The sequence below is a fragment of the Palaemon carinicauda genome, chromosome 10 (genome assembly GCF_036898095.1).
Source record: "Palaemon carinicauda isolate YSFRI2023 chromosome 10, ASM3689809v2, whole genome shotgun sequence".
Taxonomy (NCBI): Eukaryota; Metazoa; Arthropoda; class Malacostraca; order Decapoda; family Palaemonidae; genus Palaemon; species Palaemon carinicauda.
The window spans coordinates 126,761,975-126,786,597 of record NC_090734.1 but is presented as its reverse complement, the minus strand read 5'-3'; the positions used below and the strand labels follow the sequence as shown (position 1 = coordinate 126,786,597).

Here is a 24,623-nt window from a genome sequence, read left to right as displayed (position 1 = left end):
GACACTTTCATCGCTGGCCCAGTTCATCGAGTTAGGGAGACTCCACCTCCGCCCCCTTCAGTATCATCTAGCTGCTCACTGGATAAAGGACATGACGCTAGAGGCGGTCTCAGTTCCTGTTTCCGAAGAGATGAGGTCTACTCTAATGTGGTGGAAGAACAGCATTCTTCTCAAGGAAGGTCTACCATTGGCTGTTCAGACCCCCGACCACCGTCTCTTCTCGGACGCATCGGACACGGGCTGGGGTGCGACACTGGACGGACAGGAATGCTCGGGCACATGGAATCAGGAGCAAAGGACACTTCACATCAATTGCAAGGAGTTGTTGGCAGTTCATCTGGCCTTGATAAACTTCAAGTCCCTCCAGCTAAACAAGGTGGTGGAGGTGAACTCCGACAACACCACAGCCTTGGCTTACATCTCCAAGCAGGGAGGGACTCATTCGAGGAAGTTGTTCGAGATCGCAAGGGACCTCCTCATTTGGTCAAAAGATCGAAAGCTTTCGCTGGTAACGAGGTTCATTCAGGGCGATATGAATGTCATGGCAGATCGCCTCAGCCGGAAGGGTCAGGTCATCCCCACAGAGTGGACCCTTCACAAGAATGTTTGCAGCAGACTATGGGCCCTGTGGGGTCAGCCAACCATAGATCTATTCGCTACCTCGATGACCAAGAGGCTCCCGATGTATTGTTCTCCGATTCCAGACCCAGCAGCAGTTCACGTGGATGCCTTTCTGCTGGATTGGTCCCATCTCGACCTGTATGCGTTCCCGCCGTTCAAGATTGTCAACAGGGTACTTCAGAAGTTCGCCTCTCACAAAGGGACACGGCTGACGTTGGTTGCTCCCCTCTGGCCCACGAGAGAATGGTTCACCGAGGTACTGCAATGGCTAGTCGACGTTCCCAGGACTCTTCCTCTAAGAGTGGACCTTCTGCGTCAACCTCACGTAAAGAAGGTACACCCAAACCTCCACGCTCTTCGTCTGACTGCCTTCAGACTATCGAAAGACTCTCAAGAGCTAGAGGCTTTTCGAAGGAGGCAGCCAGAGCGATTGCCAGAGCAAGGAGGACATCCACTCTCAGAGTCTATCAGTCTAAATGGGAAGTCTTCCGAAGCTGGTGCAAGGCGAATGCAGTTTCCTCAACCAGTACCACTGTAACCCAGATTGCTGACTTCCTGTTACATCTAAGGAACGTAAGATCCCTATCAGCTCCTACGATCAAGGGTTACAGAAGTATGTTGGCAGCGGTATTCCGCCACAGAGGCTTGGATCTTTCCACCAACAAAGATCTACAGGACCTCCTTAGGTCTTTTGAGACCTCAAAGGAACGTCGGTTGTCCACTCCAGGCTGGAATCTAGACGTGGTTTTAAGGTTCCTAATGTCATCAAGATTTGAACCGCTCCAATCAGCCTCTTTTAAGGACCTCACATTAAAAACTCTTTTCCTCGTGTGCTTAGCAACAGCTAAAAGAGTAAGTGAGATCCACGCCTTCAGCAGGAACATAGGTTTTACATCTGAAACGGCTACATGTTCCTTGCAGCTCGGTTTTTTGGCGAAAAACGAGCTTCCTTCTCGTCCTTGGCCTAAGTCGTTCGAGATCCCAAGCCTGTCCAACTTGGTGGGGAACGAACTAGAGAGAGTACTTTGCCCAGTAAGAGCCCTTAGGTACTATTTAAGAAGGTCAAAGCCATTACGAGGACAATCAGAAGCTTTATGGTGTGCTATCAAGAAGCCTTCTCTACCGATGTCTAAGAACGCAGTTTCTTACTACATCAGGCTTCTGATTAGAGAAGCACATTCTCATCTGAAGGAAGAAGACCTTGCTTTGCTGAAGGTAAGGACACATGAAGTGAGAGCTGTTGCTACTTCAGTGGCCTTCAAACAGAACCGTTCTCTGCAGAGTGTTATGGATGCAACCTATTGGAGAAGCAAGTCAGTGTTCGCATCATTCTATCTCAAAGATGTCCAGTCTCTTTACGAGAACTGCTACACCCTGGGACCATTCGTAGCAGCGAGTGCAGTAGTAGGTGAGGGCTCAGCCACTACATTCCCATAATCCCATAACCTTTTTAACCTTTCTCTTGAATACTTTTTATTGTTGTTTTTTGGGTTGTACGGAAGGCTAAGAAGCCTTCCGCATCCTGGTTGATTTGGCGGGTGGTCAAATTCTTTCTTGAGAAGCGCCTAGGTTAGAGGTTGTGATGAGGTCCTTTAGTATGGGTTGCAGCCCTTTATACTTCAGCACCTAGGAGTCGTTCAGCATCCTAAGAGGACCGCTAGGCTCAGTAAGGAAGACGTACTTAAAAAAGGCAGAGTAATAGTTCAAGTTGACTTCCTTACCAGGTACTTATTTATTTTATGTTTGTTATTTTGAATAACTGATAAAATGAAATACGGGATACTTAGCTTCTTTGTTATCATGTATGCTGGTCTCCACCCACCACCCTGGGTGTGAATCAGCTACATGATCGTCGGGTAAGTTTAATATTGAAAAATGTTATTTTCATTAGTTAAATAAATTTTTGAATATACTTACCCGACGATCATGAATTTAAGAACCCGCCCTTCCTCCCCATAGAGAACCAGTGGACCGAGGAGAAAATTGAGTTCTTGTTGACAAGAAGTACTTGAGTACCTACTCACAGATGGCGCTGTTGTGTACACCCCCACCTGGATAGCGATCGCTGGCGTATCCCGACCGTAGATTTCTGTCGGGCAACGGAGTTGACAGCTACATGATCGTCGGGTAAGTATATTCAAAAATTTATTTTACTAATGAAAATAACATTTTTCTTATTCTATCAGATAGTGAATGCTGGCTGTTGATTGCTATAGTAGTAAAGCAAGAGATTCAAAATTTCCGGGGACATAGTGGACGTTTCAACTAGTTTGCATAAACTGGCTTTACTGTAGATCCACACACACACTGTATTTCTTGTAAGGGACATAATTGTTCGCAGTTATCCCTGTTTGCTGAGTGTAGGTTGTGGCCTCCTTCCGATGGCAGGTGTATGACTTTGAGGGGGAAGAGAGCTAATCCTTTCCTGGGGTCTGTCTTGGCAACGCCCAAGAAGACAACGAGGAGGTCTTTCGTCTCTTCCGTTATCTCATCGAGTGTGACTGCTACTGCTGCTTTTTGGGCACACACCCCAGGCTTGTCCCCTTGGGAGTATGTTTCAGCAGCAAGGATCCCTTGGAGCTACATCAGCAGGGTTTTCAAATTCTAGTAGCATGTGGGTCTCCCCAAGTGTTTGCCCCACTCTGTGGAGGATTAATTTTATTTTAATTTATTTTTTTTGTTTTGCCAAATCGAGAGAGAGAGAGAGAGAGAGAGAGAGAGAGAGAGAGAGAGAGAGAGAGAGAGAGAGAGAGAGAGAGTGTTGTTTTAGTAGTGTTAAATAGAGACATTTTATTTGCTTTAGCTTTGTCATTAATGAGAGAGAGAGAGAGAGAGAGAGAGAGAGAGAGAGAGAGAGAGAGAGAGAGAGAGAGAGAGAGTGAGTGTGTTTATTTACTTAAGTTTTGTCAAACCGCAAGAGAGAGGAAGTGTTTATTTGCTTAGTTTTGTGAGAGAGAGAGAGAGAGAGAGAGAGAGAGAGAGAGAGAGAGAGAGAGAGAGAGAGAAAGAGTGTTTATTTGCTTTAGTTTTGTCAGAGAGAGAGAGAGAGAGAGAGAGAGAGAGAGAGAGAATTTAATTTGCTTTAGTTTTGCTAGATCGCGCGTGCGCGAGAGAGTATGTGTATGTGCGTTTGTGTGTGCGTGTTTTGTGTGTCCGCGGTGCGTGCCTAAGAACAAGGGTAGTTAGCGAATGATTGGTTGTTGTTTGAAAGACTGTCGGTATATTTGAGGTTTTGTTTACCTTTTTAGCTAGGTTAGGGCGGTAATGAATGTCTTGGGCGAAAGCATTGGATCTTGGACTGTAGAAGGAGTCGGTTCTATTTTTTTTGTTCTTCGAAAGCCGGCTGTGTGAAGTGTTTTTTTTATATTCGGAGTAAGTACTGTTTTTATTGATTTTTGTTAGGCGCGTTCGTGAATGATAGAAAGTTTATTGTTTATCTTTGATTATAGTGCGATAGTTAAGTTAGTTAGGAGTGTTCATAAGTGTTTTTCTTTTTTATTTTGGCAGGCCGTGATTCCTCCTTTGGAGAGGTTTTCTTGAATGTAAAATTGTTTGTTGACGACTTGGCCTGTAACAGAACTTGATAGGACTGCTCAGATTGATTTACTTGTTGACGACCCTGACCGAATTTACTTCTGATTGCTGTTGATGATGATGATACCGATGAGGATGATGATGATGATGATTACGCTCACGGACTAAATCAATTAAAACATTTTGTATTGACTGAGTGTCAAGTGTTGCCATATTGTGGCGTTGCAACCGAGTTGTGGGGTTGGGCTATAAAAGGACTGTTGGCCCTTGTGTGGACAACGACGTCCACACATAAACAAATATTGGTTTTGGTGTGTGGGGTAATTTTAAGTCTGTTAGGGTTTTTGCGGGTTATATGAGTGGTGCTTTCGGTTATTATATATTATATTATTTGGTGTTAAGTTTTGATTGGTTTTAAGTGTTGGTAATTTGATTGTGGATGGTTATTGATTTATTTATTATAGTTTGTAAGAATATAGTGTTAAGGATATGTTTTGTTTTGATTTTTGTCCTTTCGTCCAAGAGTCCCGCTGCTGATAACGTAAGGGGAAAGTTTGTTTTGTGGAGACCATTGTAGGTAAGTAAGATTCAAGGGTGTGGGGGTTGTTTTGTTTACATCCCGCCACATAATTTTGGCGCCCGAACAGGGACAATAGAGGTGGGATTGAAGCTGGACTCTTTGACGAAGGACGGAATTAGGATTAAGGTTGAAGAAAAATGGAAGGTAAATACGAGGCTTTGGAGGAGGAATTGCGGCATTATAAAGAACGGGAGCAGATGTGGATAGTTGAGAAAGAGAGGTTGCTAGTAGAGAATGAGAGGTTGAACTGGGAGAATGCGGCGATGCAGAAGGAGCTTAGGGAGTTAAAGGGAACTGTAGAGTGGAAGAATGTGTTGAGATGAGGATGAAAGAGAATGAGGAACAGATGGAGAACCGATTGGAAGCTATGATGGGGCAAGTCATGGGGATGATGAAAACTGTCGTGGGTGAAGGTGCAGTCGGAGGAGTGGCTTCTGCTTCTGGTAACGGGTTGATGGTGGAAGAGGATAGGGTAAGTGATAATGGGGAAGGTAGTGATAGTGATATTGAAAATAAAGGGACTAGACATAGTAAGATTGGAACGAAGGGTGATAGGAAGAATGAGAAGAAAGGTAAAGATAATGTGAAGAAAGAAAAGAAGAAAGGTCAGGGTGTGAGTGAGGATGATCATGAATGGGTGAAGGTGGTAAGTAAGAAAAAGGGTAAGAAGGGAATAGTTAAAGATAGGACTTTGAGTGTAGAACTAGATTCATTGTATTCAAATGAAGAGGAAGGCAACAAGAAGGGAGTAGACAGTGAAGATAGTAGTGAGAATGAAGTAGAGGAAGTTTGTAAGACAGTGTTTATGAGAGAGGTACCTAGGTGTGAAAGTTTTAATGAACATAGCAGTAGGGATGTATATGACTTCTTTAGGGAATATGAAAAGTTTTGTCAGGCTAAGTATGGGGATAGTAAGAGAGTTTGGGTTAGGGAGTTGGGAGAATTTTTGTCAGGATATTTGTTGACGATGTATGGGGTGATAATGAGTGTAGGAGAGGTTGAGTATGAAAGTGTAAAGAAGAGGATGATTGAACAGGTAAAACGTATGAAAGGTAGTGTTAGGTACAAGCGAAAAAATGATTTTGATGAAGCACGAATGAAGGTGGGTGAAGCAATCTCGATGTATGTATGTCGGTTAGAAACATTGGCTAGAAAGAAGTATGGGGACGAAGGAATAAATGAAAATAAGGAACTAATGAAGAAGTTTTTGGGTACAGTACCAGAGAGTGTGTGTGAGTTTATTAATTTGAAACGGAAGGAGAAAATGAGGTGGACTAGAGAGAGATTGACTTGGGATGATATTTTAGAGATAGTTGAGGATTACGAGTTGGATAGGTGTATGAAAGAAAGTAAATCTGTGAGTGTAAGAACTGGAATGGAGGAATGTGTGCCAGAATTTGGTAGTTTTAGAGATGGTGTTATGAGAGGGCCAATGAGGGCAGCTGATAGTGTAGTAGATAGAAGTGTTAGGGTGAGTAATGTTGGAATAACCATGCCGAGAAATGACGGGTTTAGACAGGGAAATCAAGTTTGGAGAGATAGAAGTGCTAGTACGCAGCAAGTTAGGTTAGGTAGTGGTATCCGTGAAGAGAGGTGTTATAGGTGTGGGAAGGTAGGACATAAAAAGAACGAGTGTAGATGGGCATTAGGAGCATGTTTCGGGTGTGGAGAGACAGGGCATCGTATTAGCGACTGTAAGAAAGAGAAAGTGGTTAAGTGTTATCGGTGTGGTATGACTGGGCACATAGCGAGTGGATGCCGTAGTAATCGTATGAATGTAATTTGTGGTAATTGTGGTAAGGATGGTCATTATGCTAGAATGTGTAAGGAGCCGCGGGGTAAGTGTACTGAATGTGGTGCAGATGGGCATGTAGCTAGGGTTTGTAGAAAGAAGGGATCAAGTCAGCCAGGATGTTCGGGAAACTAATTAATCAGAGGGTTCAGCTGGGTGAGTCCTCGTGTGTGTGGGGAGTGAATGTGATGCATGTTCGTGAGGGTTTATTGCATGAAGATGTGATGGGAGAAAGAGCACATGATTGCATGAGTGTGAAAATGATTTTTAATGGTGTAGAGTTGGTTGGTTTGATTGATACTGGTTGTGGTGTCAATTTAATGTTTAGGAATGCATATGATAAAGTAAAAGAGGTTTGTGAATTTAAGGGATGTAAGGGTGAAGTAAAAGGTATTGGTAATTTGCGTATGCCTGTGCAAGGAAAGTTGCGGGAAAATGTTATGATTGGGGGGCTGATGATAGAGGATAATGATTTTTACGTGGTCGAGGGAGCGAATGAGAAATATGACGTACTGCTTGGGTATAAATTTCTGAAAAAATGTGGTATGATTGTACATCCAAGTGTGAATATGATAGAAATAAAGGTTAAAGGTAATATTTGTGGGGAATTTTATTTAAAGGAAGATGGCAGAGTGAGTACGAAGGTGTGGAAGGGAGTGCCGTTGGTAGCAAAGGAAAGTGTAAAGTTATCGGGTAAGAAGGGTGAGGTTATTAGTGTAAAAGTTGCATGGCCGAGCAGTCTGGGAATTTCAAATAGTGACGAGGATGAATATGTAGTGGAAGGTATGGAAGCAGGTAATTTGGTGAAAACGAGTGCGTATATATATGATGGTGTTATGAATATGCAGGAACCCCAGGTGTATGTAAGGTTGTTGCCGAGTGTTAGGAGGAAGAGAGTACGTGGAATACGTGAGGGCGATTGCATGGGATGTATGTATACACTGATTAATGTAGAGGATGGAAGATATGTTAAGGCGAGACAGGTAATGTCTGGTAAGGTAAAGAACGATGACGATTGGGATTACGATACGTTGAAAGGAAGAATTAAGTTAGATGAGAGTATAAGTGAGGTCGAAAGGGAACGATTGCTTAAGATGTTATGGGATAAGCGGAGAGTTATGAGTCTCGGTGACGATGATTGTGGGGGGTCAGACCTGCCAGAATTTAAAATAGTTCTCAGTGATGATACCCCCATATATCAGCGTCCCAGGCATTTTTCTCCGCCTATTGCCAAGGAGATAGAAGAGCAGTGTCAGGAATTAGAGCGTATGGGTGTAATAGAAAGGAGTGAGAGTGCCTGGAATAGCCCTATTGTCCCTGTACGAAAACCTGATGGAAGTTTACGTATGTGTATTGATTATAGGAAGGTGAATGAGGTGACTGTTAAAGAACGTTTTCCAATGAATGTGGTGTCTGATTGTGTTTATAAGTTGCATGGAATGAAAGTTTTTACTAAATTAGATTTGGTGCGGGGCTATTATCAGATGCCTCTGGCAGAGGGGAGCAGGCCCATTACCGCATTTTCAAGTACAAATTGTCACTTTCAATTTAAAAGGTTGAGTTTTGGTCTTGCTAATGCGCCTGCTGCCTTCCAAAGAGCGATGAATGTTGTATTGGCTGGTTTCGATCGACAGAAGGTGACTGTTTTTATAGATGATATTCTGATTGCGAGCGAGACTGTTGAGGAACATATGCGGTTGCTTGAGGCAGTGTTGAGGCGGTTAATTGAAGTTGGTGTGAAAATTAAGCTTGAGAAGTGTACATGGTTGTCCAGGGAGGTGGAATTTCTTGGGCATGTAGTGGGTGAATCTGGTATAAGGAAGAGTGACAAGTTTGTGAATAAGGTGCGAGAATTTCCACGTCCCCGGACTGTGCGTGAGTTGCGAGGTTTTCTTGGTTTGGTTGAGTTTGGGCGCAAGTTTGTTAGAGATTGTTCAGGTATAGGGAAGCCTTTGAATGAATGGACGGGTAAAAGGAATAGTACAAAATTAAAATGGGATGATCGGATGATAGAAGCGTTTGAAAGGTTGAAGGAAGAGGCCGCGAAAGACGTCACTTTGGCATTTCCAGACTACAGTGAAAATGCGAATATGCTAGAGTTGTATACGGATGCGAGTGGGGTTAGTATGGGTGGTTGTTTGGTTCAAATGCAGAGAGTAAATGGAGAAGAGCAATTGAGAGTAATAGCGTATGTTAGTAAAGCGTTTAATAAAGCTGAGCGGAAGTATTCGACGATTGACAGGGAATTGGCTGCAATACGATTTTGTGTGAAAGCATTGAAAGTATTTTTGTATGGTGTAAAATTCATTGTGCGTACTGACCATCAGCCCCTAGTGTATATGATAAGGAAAGAGTGTGTGAATGCAAGGGTTGCTAGGACCATAGAGGATTTGAATGAATTTGATTTTAGGTTAGAATATGTACCGGGAAATAAGAATGTGATAGCAGATGCGATGTCGAGGATGCATGGGAGTATGGAAGATAAAGAGAGTAATCAGAATTCTGAAAGGTTGCCTGATGGTTTAGTTGTGGAGCAGAGTTGTGAAGGGGAAGATATGGTATATAAGTGTATCCTAATGGGTTTAAGTAAGCTAATACAAGAGGGGTTAAATATGGAAATACCGGGTAGCGTAACCGAGCTTAAGAGAAGGGTGATGAATGAAGTGTCAAAAGAAATGGTATATGAGGAGGAGAATAGTGTACTAGAAGGGGAATTATTATCAAGGATATTAATGGTGGTAAGTATGTTGTATGGTGTAACTGTGTATTTGTATTTTGGATGGAATCGACCGATGGAATATAGGGAATGTAAGGAGAATGATAGGGAATATATCTTGAGGATGCAATGTAATGAGGAATGTTGCAAATTTTTGAGTGAGAAGGATAATGGTGCAAGTGACCTTAACCTAAGATATGACGGTATAGAGGACAGTGAATATGATGATGAACATATTGGTGAAGTGAGTGACAGAATTGAAAGGAGAGTAAATGTATGTATGCATGGTGTAAAAGGAAGGATGATGACATATGTGAATATAAATGAGAATGAATATTGTAGTTTAATTGATACGGGTGCTCAAGTGTCATTAGTAAATGAGTCGGTTATCAGGGAAATTGAGAGGTACAATTGGGAAGTGAAAAGACAGTGTACGAGTGTGAGAATTCATGGAATAGGTCAGGGAAGTTTACTTGTTTGGGAAGAAGTGAGGTTGAAGGTGAAACTAGGGAGTATGGAAGTTGAACATAATTTTATTGTAATGGGAGAGAATGAAATGCCTAGTTGTTTTTTGATGGGAATAGATTTTTTGAGGTTGCACCATGTGTCAGTTGATGTTGGTAAGGGTTTGCTTTCAAAGAATGGCTGTACTGTAATAGTAATTGAGGATAATAGTGTATTCATGGCAAATTTTGTTGGCATGATTGATATTGCAAAGAGTGAAGAAGATTTGTTAAGCAAAGAAGAGGTGGAAGAAATGCAAGGTGAATGTTTTGAAATAAATAGGTTACGTGAATGTATTTTAAATGGTATTAGGGTGGAAGAATGGCCGTGTGATTTGGAAGCGTATAAGAAAGTTGTTAAAAGATTTATTGTTTGTAAGAATATTGTGTATTTTTTGCATAGGGGAATGGATGAAGATATATATTTTCCTGTATTTCCAATGCATGCAGCTGTAAGTATGTGTATGGTAGTGCATGACAGGTATGGGCATATGGGGAAGAATAAATTGTGGGAATGCATGCGAGAGAGGTTGTTTACGCCTGGGTTGAGCCAAATTTGTAGGGATGTAGCGACTACTTGTGAGGATTGTCAGAAGGGAAAGTATCAGAGCATGCATGCAAGTCCGCCTGTTTTGAGGTTACGTATGAAAGAGCCATTTGAGATGTTTGTGATTGATTGTGTTTCGTTGCCTGTGACTGCGAGGAGACATGTGGGAATGATTATCATGGTCGATCATATGAGTAAGTTTGCGTATGCAGTACCCATCAAGAATAAAAGAAGTGAGACTGTAGCGAGAATGGTAAGTCAAGTGATGTTGCCGATGAGTGTGTGTAAGCCTGCGAAAATGTTAAGTGACAATGGTCCGGAGTTTGTTGGATGGGAGTTTGAGCAGATGTTAAAAGAATGGGGCATTGAGCATGTATATTCGACTCCGTATATGCCAAGTGCGAATGGTTTGGCTGAAAGGACTGTAAGAACCTTAACAGAAATTTTGCGGATGATGAGTACATGTGATAATGATTGGGATTTATATGTTGGGCGTGCGTTGTGGGCGTATAATGCGACGGTGCACAAGAGTACTGGTATGTCTCCGTGTAAGTTTGTGTTGAATTTTGAAAAGATAGTAAGACCGAGATTGAGTGTGTCCGAGAATGATAGAGATGTTTGGAAGAAAGCAAATGAGAGATTTGAAAGCTACAAAGTGGGAGAGAAAGTGTTAAAAGAAGTAATTGAAAAAGGAAGAATGAATGTCAATAAGGTACGTGATAAGTTTGAAGGTCCATATGAGGTGCTAGATGTTGGTTCTAGTGGGTTGAGTTATGTTTTAGGTAAAGTAAGTGTGGATGGTAGTGTGGAAAAGGTTAGGGCACACCACAATCAGTTGCGGAAATGGAAGGAGGTACCAAGATATATTCAGGAGAATGGTATGAATAAATGGCTGAGAACGAACAAGTATGAACCGAGTATGTGTGAGGCATTAGGTTTAGAAGATAAGCAATTGGTGTTAGTAGAGTATGGAAGGAAAAAGAAGGTTGAGAATTTTACTGGGGATAAAAGACAGGAAAATTTTGTAGTTGTTGGCGGGAATCAGAATAAGCAGGACAAGGGTGTAAATGTCCAGGTGAGTATGGAAGATAAATGTATTAATACAGATGAAACTTGGATGAGTATGAATGATACCTATAGTGTGTGTGGTTTTTCGTTAGATGAGGCAAGAGAACGTATGACGAACACGAGAATGAAAGATAGGAGAATGATAAGCAGTATGAATGATTCTTTTGTTAAAGTAGAAAATGGTTTAGATGTAATGGATGAATTGTTGACAGAAATTAGTGGGATTTTCGGGCCAGATGAAACTGAGGTAGATGAAATAGTGAATGATATCTTAGACGAGCAGAACATAGACGGGAATAGTAATAGTACGTTGAATGAAAACGACATGGAAGAAGTGAATGAGAGAGTGCAGGTATATGAAGGCCCAGTTACTCGAAGCCGAGGCCCTGTTCCTGATTGCGACTGGGTAATGAGAAAATAGGTAAGTGTTGTGTGAGGATTTGGCAAAGTAAGGGGGGAGGAATGTAGAGGATTAATTTTATTTTAATTTATTTTTTTTGTTTTGCCAAATCGAGAGAGAGAGAGAAAGAGAGAGAGAGAGAGAGTTGTTTTAGTATTGTTAAATAGAGACATTTTATTTGCTTTAGCTTTGTCATTAATGAGAGAGAGAGAGAGAGAGAGAGAGAGAGAGAGAGAGAGAGAGTGTGAGTGAGTGTGTTTATTTACTTAAGTTTTGTCAAACCGCAAGAGAGAGGAAGTGTTTACAGTATTTGCTTAGTTTTGTGAGAGAGAGAGAGAGAGAGAGAGAGAGAGAGAAAGAGTGTTTATTTGCTTTAGTTTTGCCAGAGAGAGAGAGAGAGAGAGAGAGAGAAATTTAATTTGCTTTAGTTTTGCTAGATCGCGCGTGCGCAAGAGAGTATGTGTATGTGCGTTTGTGTGTGCGTGTTTTGTGTGTCCGCGGTGCGTGCCGAAGAACAAGGGTAGTTAGCGAATGATTGGTTGTTGTTTGAAAGACTGTCGGTATATTTGAGGTTTTGTTTACCTTTTTAGCTAGGTTAGGGCTGTAATGAATGTCTTGGGCAAAAGCATTGGATCTTGGACTGTAGAAGGAGTCGGTTCTATTTTTTTTGTTCTTCGAAAGCCGGCTGTGTGAAGTGTTTTTTTATATTCGGAGTAAGTACTGTTTTTATTGATTTTTGTTAGGCGCGTTCGTGAATGATAGAAAGTTTATTGTTTATCTTTGATTATAGTGCGATAGTTAAGTTAGTTAGGAGTGTTCATAAGTGTTTTTCTTTTTTATTTTGGCAGGCCGTGATTCCTCCTTTGGAGAGGTTTTCTTGAATGTAAAATTGTTTGTTGACGACTTGGCCTGTAACAGAACTTGATAGGACTGCTCAGATTGATTTACTTGTTGACGACCCTGACCGAATTTACTTCTGATTGCTGTTGATGATGATGATACCGATGAGGATGATGATGATGATGATTACGCTCACGGACTAAATCAATTAAAACATTTTGTATTGACTGAGTGTCAAGTGTTGCCATATTGTGGCGTTGCAACCGAGTTGTGGGGTTGGGCTATAAAAGGACTGTTGGCCCTTGTGTGGACAACGACGTCCACACATAAACAAATATTGGTTTTGGTGTGTGGGGTAATTTTAAGTCTGTTAGGGTTTTTGTGGGTTATATGAGTGGTGCTTTCGGTTATTATATATTATATTATTTGGTGTTAAGTTTTGATTAGTTTTAAGTGTTGGTAATTTGATTGTGGATGGTTATTGATTTATTTATTATAGTTTGTAAGAATATAGTGTTAAGGATATGTTTTGTTTTGATTTTTGTCCTTTCGTCCAAGAGTCCCGCTGCTGATAACGTAAGGGGAAAGTTTGTTTTGTGGAGACCATTGTAGGTAAGTAAGATTCAAGGGTGTGGGGGTTGTTTTGTTTACATCCCGCCACAACTCCATCGGAGAATGGAGGCTCTTCTCCATTTCTGTGCAGCCTAGCATGCTCAGATGATTTCCTATAAGGCACACAACTAGCTGGTAGAGGAGACAACCAATCAGATCATGCTGATCAGTAGCCTGGCTGCTGATTGGCTGTTAGACCAAAGTGTCCAATGTTATTCTACTCATACATATGAAACATCGCGCTTCATCTTTATCTGTGTTTTTTGCATTATAGGCAAAAATTTGAATTTCTTTCAAGCTCTACAATGCTTGGTAAACATTCTGCACCTTCTAAGGTTTCTGGCAATGAACCCAGGCATTCTAATAGTCAGGCCTTCTCCATCATGAGGCTCAATACTACAGTCAGCGCGGATCGCTCTGTCCGGGCAGCATCCGCCGTGCATTCATTTTGGTCCCCCCCCATATCAACACTAATACACAATATAAATCAATAAAAATTTAATTGAACACTCACCAATATCCCTTCTACTTGTCTATAGGGTAGCCTTTCCTCTTCTTGACCTCCAAAAGTCATTGAGGAACACTATCTGCTAAATTATGAAGAATTTCTGCAGGTATTTCAGCCCACACTTTATGGAGCGCCGCCTCGAGAAGTGTGACGTTTGTCGTAACTTCTTTACGAAGGCGGGCTTTAACTATCGCCCAAAGGTTCTCAATGGGCGAAATATCAGGACTTTGACCTGGCCAATCAGTAATATAGTCAACTTCGCTATTTTCAAGCCACTTTTTCACTTTCTTAGCCGTATGGCAAGGGGCACCGTCCTGCTGAAAAATTTCAGCTCCTGTAGCCGCAAAACAATCCGCTAAATTTTCCTTCAAAATGTTCAAATATCGGTCAGCATTAACCGTTATGCCTTTAGGCAAAACAACAAGGCTTGGGGCACCACCGTAGGCAAACGTACCCCATACCATAAGCGATGCTGTGTGCTTTACTGTCTTGCCCGTTAAGTTAGGCTTAAGAGGATCTGACCCCTTTCGCCTCCACACTTTTTTCCCGGTCGTCTCACTCACGCAAAAGGTTGCTTCGTCACTCCACAAGACACTTCGCCATGTCAAAAAATCCCTTTTTTCTATCAAATCGAGTACAATTGTATATGCTTTGCTATATGCAAAGATTACTCATTCGTGGGTAAATTGTAATTTTGAAATGATAAATGACATTAGAATTCTACTTTTAGTAATTGTAGCAAAGTTGAATAAGGAAATATTGTCTAATAGAGTCCATTCATTCTATGATTACTTATATATGCAACAAGTTCTTTGTATTTAATCAGCCTATTACTTTCATATCTTTTTTTAACCATTATTTACGCATCTATAATTCAGTGCAACTTACTGACTTGTTAGCCTATACTGTATTATCACCATGAAGTGGTTAATCACTAATTATAGTACAGTGATCCCTCGCTACTTCGCGGTTCGACCATCGCGGATTCACCACTTCGCAGATTTTTTTCATAACGCATGTATATACATATATCGCGGATTTTCCGGAAATTTCGAAAATACCGCGATGTGACCGATGGTGCGAGATTGGAGAAAGTAAGGAAAATTGAATCATGATTGATTTTCAATATAAATGAAACTTTGAGGAGCAACAAAGATATCATTTGTTAGAGAGATAGAGAGAGGTAAGGAATGGGAGGTAGTGAAAAGTAGCCCACAGAGAGAGAGAGAGAGAGAGAGAGAGAGAGAGAGAGAGAGAGAGAGAGAGAGTGTGTGTGTGTTGTTTTAAATGTAATAAACAAATAAATTTGATAGGTTATAACACATTGGTGCTTATATAATATCAACTGTATACTGTACAGTAGACGGTTTGAATAAGTTAAGAAATGGTATAAACGATAATTTGTTAGTGTATTCGTACACTCTCATGAGCGGCAGCTAGACGTCAGCTGATCTAATCACAGCCAAAAGTAAAACAAAAAGAAGTCAACAATACTCGATTTTTAAAACACTCCCGAAATTTAAAAACAAAAGTACACGCTTTCTTAATGTGCAATTAACTATTTAAAGAGTAGCAATTTTCTAGAATAAAATGATGTTTCACAAAAAATAGTGGTTTGCTGATGAAATCGGATGCCGTATTTTTAGCAACGATTGAAATGGATGAATAAACTCGGCATAATTTTTTCGTTTCGTATTTAATTGACACTAAGAAAACTAATTTTAGTTTCTTCATCTATATGTAAGTATTGTATAACACGAAGAGAGAGAGAGAGAGAGAGAGAGAGAGAGAGAGAGAGAGAGAGAGAGAGAGAGAGAGAGAGAGAGAGAGAGAATGAATCAGCTGTTGTAATCGAATGCCGTGTTTTTGTTTCGTGAGAATTTCATCGCCACGACTATAACAACAACATACTGTACTGAACTTTACAGTATTATACAGACTACTGTAATATGATAAAGTAAAATATTTGTAATAACCTATTTTATATGAAATGGGGCTATTTTTTTTTTGTTTAAAATTTACATTTACGTACGTAAAACAACTCTCTCTCTCTCTCTCTCTCTCTCTCTCTCTCTCTCTCTCTCTCTCTCTCTCTCTCTCTCTCTCTCTCTCTCTCTCTCGTAATTTGTTTTCCTGCTTTGCTACGTATGTATGATTTTATATAGATACGGTAAATAATATTTGTAATAACATATTTTCTAAAAGCTTTTACTGTAATATCATTATTTATCACTTTCATTATGCGCGTTAAATGCCTTCGTTTGTTTACTGAGCGTGGTTGTTTACTGAGTGTACTTTATGACGCCGTCGTTTCAGGCGGCGTCATAAAGAAAAACATTTCATTTTGAAGTCCTAAGAAAAATTAAGTAAAACATTGGTAATAACAAAATCAACATACTGTACTGAATAATCAATATAATCGATGCAAAAACTAACCTATACACATATGTGTAAATGCGTTTGTTTCTTCATTATGATCAGAGATAAACGTAAACAAAACATTGGTTGCCATTTTTTATCGTGCTTTTTGGCGTGTTTAGGAAACGCATGATATAAAATCGCCTTTAATATTTGTGCCTGTTTTAGTTTAGGGTACTGTAGTACAGTACATGCATTAAGTGTTCTGTACATTAAAGGGTAGTTTGTTAACAGTACTACGTACAAGGGAAGGTTTTAAAAGTCTGAATATACATGTTAAATAAATACGTAAATATGGTGTCACTACTTCGCGGATTTTCACCTATCGCGGTCGGGTCTGGAACCTATCTACCGCGATAAACGAGGGCTCACTGTACTGTATACTATGTTACATCGGGTAGCTTTCTGGTTTTATGCAGAAAGTAGATTATGGCATTTAGCCTTTGGATGCTGTAGTCCATAAATTATTTTATGCATTATTGAAATACTGTATGCTAAGTATTCTGTCAGATATAATGATTTGACAAAGTACAGAAGATTATATTGAGTACTGTTAAAATGGAAAAAACGGCTTTTCATTTGCAAAATTAATTGATCATAATTTTCCATTCACCAGGTTATATATGATGACTTCTTGATAATCTCTTCCATGTCATACGCTTACTGATTCCATTATGTCATTGTTAATTTTCCCCTTTCTTCAGGACCATTTTGGGCGTTTTACTGGTCGCTCTCATGCTATTTACATAAAGAGTAATACATCACAGATTATGACATTGGAATGGCATGTGATGTCACATTATATTAATTTTTCTGAATAGAATATCAATATTTTATGCCATTTCTTTGCATTATTTCCATCTATTTTACTTTTAATTCTTCTGTTTTGATCCTTCATGTACTTTGCCTTTGTATATTTCTATGTTATCTACTTTGCTACTCCTATTATTTTTTTCCCTTTGAATGGAGCATTAAGATTCTGATTACTTCCTCCTTTCATCTCTTGTTTGTCCTTAACACATGTTTATATTTCTTTTTTTTTCTAGAGATTTCTAGAGTTGACTGATTAGAAAATTGTTATCTGCTCTTTCTCAACTATATTTCATTTTATATTAGTCTTTACAATTCCAGATTTTTCTCAAAAAGTCAAGTAATTTTAAACTTTTCAGCATTATTAAAAATATGTGCTCAAATGTTGTAGGAATATCAAGTTCTGATTTTTCAGATGAGGAGGAGGCTTCAAAAATTGGAACTGATCTACTAACAAAAAAGTTTATAAAATCAATTCAGGATTCCTCTACATTTGAAAAGGATGAAAATTCCTTTTACAGGTACATTTTTTTTATTTGTTTTTGAATAGTGGAGTATCCTATCACCATGTTATTATTATACTCCACCATCATTTTGCTCATATGCATACACAAACTTTTCTTCAGCAGTGCTGGAACAAGATAGTTGGTTAACACCCATTCGCATATCACAGAATGTCTTTGGCTGTGGCTAGTACAGACATGCCACTGTGCTACTCTCTCGACTGTCATATCTTTTTTTTTTTTACATTACTTTGTGATAGTTTTTTTTTTTGTGGGTACTCTCACTTGTAACTAGAAGATCATAAAAGATAATCATGTGGAGAAGTGAATTTTATTCTTTTGAGAATACAACCTTCAAAACCCCATACATTGTGTACCACAGTGAAGAGGTGACTGTAAGCAGCCTCCTCCTTTGAAATATTGTTCACAACTTCCAATCAGGAAGAAAAGAACCCAAGAGTTTAGTTTTATGCACTTCCTCCCACCAGTTAGAGTGTCTTACTAAATTAAAGGTTGAAGGGTTTTTGTACACGTAGGACAAAATAAAAAACTAATTTTTAGGGTGTCTTTAGAATTAAATTTCCCACCTCAACCACCCTTGCCAGTCACAGGCTGAAGGAGAAAAGTAGTTACTCTGTGACAGGTGAGTGGGATGTTCTTACCCCTTGTGTCAGCTACCATTAACCTACTAAAACCCTTGTAAACAATTCAGTGGCTGCTCCAGTGCCACTGAAGACATACCCTCTATTTTAAAGGAATCAGGGTTTTTTCAGTTTGGAAAAATGGAAATTAGTTTAAAAATTTGTGAAATTTTAGAACCAGACCCAATAATCCTTTGTGAATGGAAGCTTTTATTTATGAATATAAAGTATAGAGGTAGATATCTCATCTGTATAAATTGGCACATATCTCATTCATCCCAAGAATTGATGATACTGTTCACAAGAATATAATAGCAATGAATCAGTGTACATATTCATTGCAAACATAAGAGGAAACCCTCACATCATGTATTTTATTTATTTTCATAACAAAGTCCTCCTGCTAGATGGAAGTCATAAAACTAATTTTCTTAATACAAGTGCATCAATCATACTGCCATTACAGTATACTGTGTCAAGAGAATTCGATACTTTAATTAAGGTTTAGTGTATTATTGTTGAAAGGTTTTATGAAATAGTTATCATTTCAATATTTCAAACCTATTTGTTAGTGGAATTTATGCAGTTTTTTGTGTTAACATCTTCATTTTCTAATATTGCAAAGAGGAATGGGGAATCATGAACATTATGGTAATTGAATACAGTGCTGTAAAGTATATTGATTGTTTGTGAGTTACTACCATTAAGGAAATAAAGTCCTCATATTTCATTGCAGCTTGAATGACAACAGTGAATCGTCAGCTTTGAATGCTGGATTAACTCAAACCTGTTCAGTTGAGAGTGCCAATGAATTGTCTGAATCTCTCCGCCGCCTTATAATTCGTATCCTTGATGATCACGTAGCTTCAGATGGAAAGGTATATAGGTATACCATATTTTAATAACATCCTATAATATTTTTTTAAAATTTATTTTACTGATACTTTTCATGAAAATTTAGGGCATTATTCCTTATTATTGTTTTGTGATATAAAGTACCAGGTTTTTATAAAAATACTTTCATCTAAATCCATCAAATATGTATACAGGTATTCCTAGATTTTCTTCAACATACCCATGGTTAACCAATGGGTGGATTAATGGTTACTGTGTGCCTTGCATGACACTGCATATAATACTTGGAGTTCTTTTACAGTACTCTCTCAACCCCAACTGCATTGTTTTATGCTATTTTGTTTTGCATCCTTTCCCAATGGGTTCATCCCGCCTACATGTCTAAATTTATTTTATGAGTATTTTGCTCATATTTTCTCTTGGGAGAGCACTTTAATAGAAATATTATTAGGTGATCTCGTTAAACTTGTTTAAAATGATAAAGTAACTTGTCGTAGGTTTAGCATGAGCAGCAGGTACAGGAGATTAAGGAGCAGTTGCACTGGGTACAGCAAGCATAAAAAAAGAAATAGATACAGCAAATAGAGGCAAAGAGCAAAAGTTCAGCTGCAGGAAAAATATCAAGTACCTAGGTGGTTTGCAAGAAAAAGTATTACCTCAATCACATGACAAAGGAGAAAAACATGCATCCAATGTGGTGGAGTAGTGGAAATGTGAGGGATTAGGCCGTTCTCCCAGAAGGGTCAACTTTACATTTTAAAGCTGACCTTTGTTATTTTTGTTCTTCTGTGCTTTCTCTTCACTTGTTTTATGGTGTTTGCATTGTGCAGTTGCTTTGCATTTTATTCATGCAGCAATCTCATATGATTCGTAAGTGCCCCGGCCGTACCGATTAATGACTCTCCACAAGGTTGCCCCTCATTTGACCAATGGTTTTTCTGGCAGTCAACAGTGTTCCTTCTCGTCCATGTGCCTGGAGTGTAAGGACTGGCCAGAAGATGAGTGGGGGCGATACAACAGGAGGAAGAAGAAGTCAAAGAGGGATTGATCACTTTCCGAGACCACAGTGGGTTCTGCCTACCCAATTCCTTCATCACCAGGATCAGGGTCCATGTGTGTGTTTCCCTTACCTTCTCAGGTGGAGGGCACAGATTTGGCTGCTAGTTCCCGTGCATCTAGGCTTGTTGCTCAAGGTGAGCAATTCAAAGGTCCTGTTGCTGGCAGGGCCATCTTTTTCTTCCCGAGTTTGCTCTTCAGTGTTAGAGGTGGCCCTCAAGTTATTCTGGTCGTCCTTCTTCCTCCAAGCTTCTGCTTCTCCTACATCCAATTCTTTTTTAATCTCATCTGAGTGGATGTTTTGGAAGGGGATATAGTACTTTGTGTGGAGATGCGATGGCCTCCAGAGTTGTGGAGTTCAAGGACATGACTCCAAAAAGAAGCAGTAAGGACGAAAGTGGTTCTCCAAGAAAGAGGAGGATCTTCAATTACTTCCGTACTCAGGGTAAATCTCCAATTCAGGGAGACGAGGACAACTACAACTACAGCTTCTCAGGCGATGTTGATTGGCGCCAACTCCTCCTTCGGTTTCTCAACGACAAAGTGGCCAAAAGAAATACTGTGGGTCCAAGATACCCCACTCGCAAAAACCTGGTTCGCCATGGGGTCAGTTGCCTCCCGTCCCCCACGTGCCTCCAGGGCTGAGTGTAGTGAGCCATCCTGAACATCCCACATCCTCACCTAAGAGAACTGATTTGAATTCCGGGCTCGTATACGCCTGGATTTTCTCCTTGTTGGACAATTCAGATTAGTCTCCTTCACTCTTCATGCTGGCCCAGATGTGTATCAGGTACACGAGTGAGTCTTTGCAAGAAGGACAAGAGGTAATCCAGTTTTATGAGAGAATCCGAGTTGGAGTGTCCCACACAATAAGGAGAGAGACAACAAAGATAAACCAAAGTCCCTCGTCCAAGTATCGGCCAGAACGTGGTCAAGGAACTGGAGCGGAGAGGATGACATCACACACCCAAAGGGAGAGTGACCACCGTTAACAGTGAGATGAGTGCTACTGCAATAAGGCGAGTGGCTTCCCCTCAGGGCAATCACACCATCGGAAGTCATCTTCAAGTGTAATTCTCCACTTCAGGGAGACGAGGACAACTACAACCACAGCTTCTCAGGCAATGCTGATTGGCACCAACTCCTCCTTCGGTTTCTCAAGGAAAGTGCGAAGTGGCCAAAAGAAATACTGTAGGTCCAAGATACCCCACTCGCGAAAACCTGGTTTGCCACGTGGTCAGATGCCTCCCTTCCCCCACGTGCCTCCAGGGGTGAGAGTAGTGAGCCATCCTGAACATCCCACATCCTCACCTAAGAAAAATTATTTAAATTCCAGGCTCATATACGCCTGGATTTTCTCCTTAGACAATTCAGATTAGTCTCCTTTACTCTTCATGCTGACCCAGATGTGCATCAGGTAGACGAGCGAGTCTTTGCTAGAAGGACGAGAGGGAATCCAGTTCTATGCGAGAATCCAAGTTGGAGTGTCCCGCACAATAAGGAGAGACACAACAAAGATAACCCAAAGTCCCTCCTCCAAGTACACATCCAAAGGGAGAGTGGCCACTGTTGACGGTGAGGTGAGTGCTACCGCAATTAGGTGAGTGGCTTCCCCTCAGGGCAATCACGCCATCGGAAGTCATCCTCATTGTCACAGTTGGCCAGAGAAGACTCATTACATTTGGGGTGTCAGCAAGGAGAAATGTCTGAATCTGCATCAGGTCCGTGCCCCCAGAGAAGGACTCTGAGTAATCGCTCACCATGCGTGCCAGCAGGGTATCCTCCCCCAGTAGGAGTTGGGTCACCTCCCCCTCTCCAGATCATAGTCATTGAGGAAAAAGGAGGAAGTGCTCTCGTTCTTCTCCTGATGTGAAAAAGAGAGACAGGAAGTCCAAGTCATCCAGTAATCCTCCTCAGAGACCTCCGAAGAAGACGAAGCCCCTGATTCAGACATTGGAAAATCCAACAAGTTGGGGAAACCCTTTCAGATACTTGTGAAGCATCTGGTTACGACTATCGACCAGTTGTTTGTGGGGATTCGAGAGGTGAAGAGGGCAAACACACTTCCTTTCTTTGAAAACACAACCATGGTGATGAAGGAGTTAGATGAAATGGTGCCTGGGCCGGTGAACTCCTTTAAGGCAAACAGATTATTTTATCTCTTCCTGCCTTCCAGAGCACTGCAGAGGAAGTTCTACCTACTGAAAAGGGCAACTCCCTCTTTTCATGCAGCGGGAAATATTGTTACCCTGGCCCTAATGTTGGATGGTAGAGCAGCTTGCGCAGGAGTCCACCATTTTCTTGGCGGCTAAGAGAATGACCATGGAAACAGTGGCCGAGAGAATGGCCATGGAAATGGCGGGTGCTACTGATATCCACGTTACCTTCTGGCTTGATCGCTGGTCCAGTCTGGTATTACTCTTCACCACGAGGAAGGACTTTAGGAAGCCGGAGGTCCACAAGAGATAAACTGTACCGACCTTATACTCACAGGCAGTAAAGTCTTTGATTTCCCGACCCATCTTAACCTCAACATCTGGCGAACTGGAACCTAAGGAGGCAGAACTCTGATCAGCAAGCTACACAGACGGTTATTCTGCAGAAAGACTTCGAAGTTTAGGAACTCCTCGCTGGCATCGACTTCTGCTTTTTTCCTCTGGAAGAAGTGGCTAAGACGGTGGATAGTAGGAGAAAAACAAGCCAGGGCTCACTTTTCCAAAGGACAGTGTCATTCTGGTCGTTAGGGATAGGTAAACCTGTATCAGGATCCTCCTTCAGACCTGACCCAGTCATCGCATCCTCTAGCTTATCAGAAGAGGTGACCATCAATTTTTTATCACTCTGTTTGTGGCCAGAACCCCTTCAAAGATGGAAAAGAAGGAGAGGGTCTCGCCAGCAGTAGGAGTGGCAACCCTCCACGTGTGTCTTTGCAGGTGGGGGCTATGTAGCAACCCACTGGGGGAAGTGGCAAGAACACAGGGCAGACGAATGGATTGTGCGAGTGCTTCATTTTTCACAACGTATTTAAGGTTACCTAAAAGATATTGGACAACTTAGGCTCGTACAAGTAATCTACAGCATGTTCAGATTGTTTCTAAACGCAGTTGTGGGGACAGGGTTTGAATTGTCTAGCAAGTGTTTTCCCCATCTAATAACAGTACTTCATTTTTCCCCTCCTACTGTCCTATGAGCATGCGCCCTCCACTCAGAGATGAATCTACCAGGTGAGGTCCAGGTGAAGTGTACAAAAGTATGGTTCTGAATTTGGTCAACTTCTCTGGGGTGAGGAGCATAGACCCGACAAGCCTGTCACTAATATGGAGCCTCAGGATAACACCTGTCAAATTTTACCCCCTGGCGTGGTAGTCTGTGTGGTAGATGTCTGTTTCTCACTTCCAACTTATGGTTCTAGAACAGATACCGGTAAAGTAGGCTAGGCCTACGGGTACCTTTGGATGCTGGGTGTAGTAGGGTTTCCCTCTAGCTAACTTTGAGTCTCCTATTTAAAAGGGTGAGGGTTTGTATCCATATGAGAGCAAATTTTTTAATATTTATTTTTCCTAACTATACAAACTTGAGTCCTTTTAAAGTTTTCTGCCCACTCCATTCTACCCGCAAACTCTTATGGGAAAATTGCCAAATCCCCCTTCTCCCACACACTCCTGCTACTCTGCCATACAGAATGTTTTTTTCCTAGCTGAGTTAACAGAAGCCAAAGTACTCCCACTTAAAAGGATAAGGGTTTGTATACATACATACATATACCATGGCACTTCCCCCAATTTTGGGGGGTAGCCGATATCAACAAAGAAACAAAAACAAAAAGGGGACCTCTACTCTCTACGTTCATCCCAGCCTAACAAGGGACTCAACCGAGTTCAGCTGGTACTGCTAGGGTGTCACAGCCCACCCTCCCACATTATCCACCACAGATGAAGCTTCATAATGCTGAATCCCCTACTGCTGCTACCTCCGCGGTCATCTAAGGCATCGGAGGCAGCAGCAGGGCCTACCGGAACTGCATCACAATCGCTCGCCATTCATTCCTATTTCTAGCACGGTCTCTTGCCTCGCTCACATCTATCCTCCTATCACCCAGAGCTTCCTTCACTCCATCCATCCACCCAAACCTTGGCCTTCCTCTAGTACTTCTCCCATCAACTCTTGCATTCATCACTTTCTTTAGCAGACATCCATTTTCCATTCTCTCAACATGGCCAAACCACCTCAACACATTCATATCCACTCAAGCTGCTAACTCATTTCTTACACCCGTTCTCACTCTCACCACTTCGTTCCTAACCCTATCTACTCGAGATACACCAGCCATACTCCTTAGACACTTCATCTCAAACACATTCAATTTCTGTCTCTCCATCACTTTCATTCCCCACAACTCCGATCCATACATCACAGTTGGTACAATCACTTTCTCATATAGAACTCTCTTTACATTCATGCCCAACCCTCTATTTTTTACTACTCCCTTAATTGCCCCCAACACTTTGCAACCTTCATTCACTCTCTGACGTACATCTGCTTCCACTCCACCATTTGCTGCAACAATAGACCCCAAGTACTTAAACTGATCCACCTCCTCAAGTAACTCTCCATTCAAC

The 24,623-nt window shown here is 41.1% G+C and overlaps 1 protein-coding gene across 4 annotated transcripts in view; it reads left to right on the top strand.

Moving 5' to 3' along the window:
- Window positions 1–24,623, top strand: part of LOC137648729 (uncharacterized) — a 95,101-nt gene that overhangs the window by 47,891 nt on the left and 22,587 nt on the right. For all 4 annotated transcript variants that reach the window (XR_011045690.1, XM_068381787.1, XM_068381786.1 and 1 more), the window contains exons 5-6: window positions 17,365–17,470; window positions 18,830–18,971. Coding sequence is in view for 3 of the 4 variants with exons in the window: in XM_068381787.1 (XP_068237888.1) it covers window positions 17,365–17,470; window positions 18,830–18,971 (248 nt within the window). In the remaining variant the exon portion in view is untranslated. The remainder of the gene's footprint in view (window positions 1–17,364; window positions 17,471–18,829; window positions 18,972–24,623) is intronic.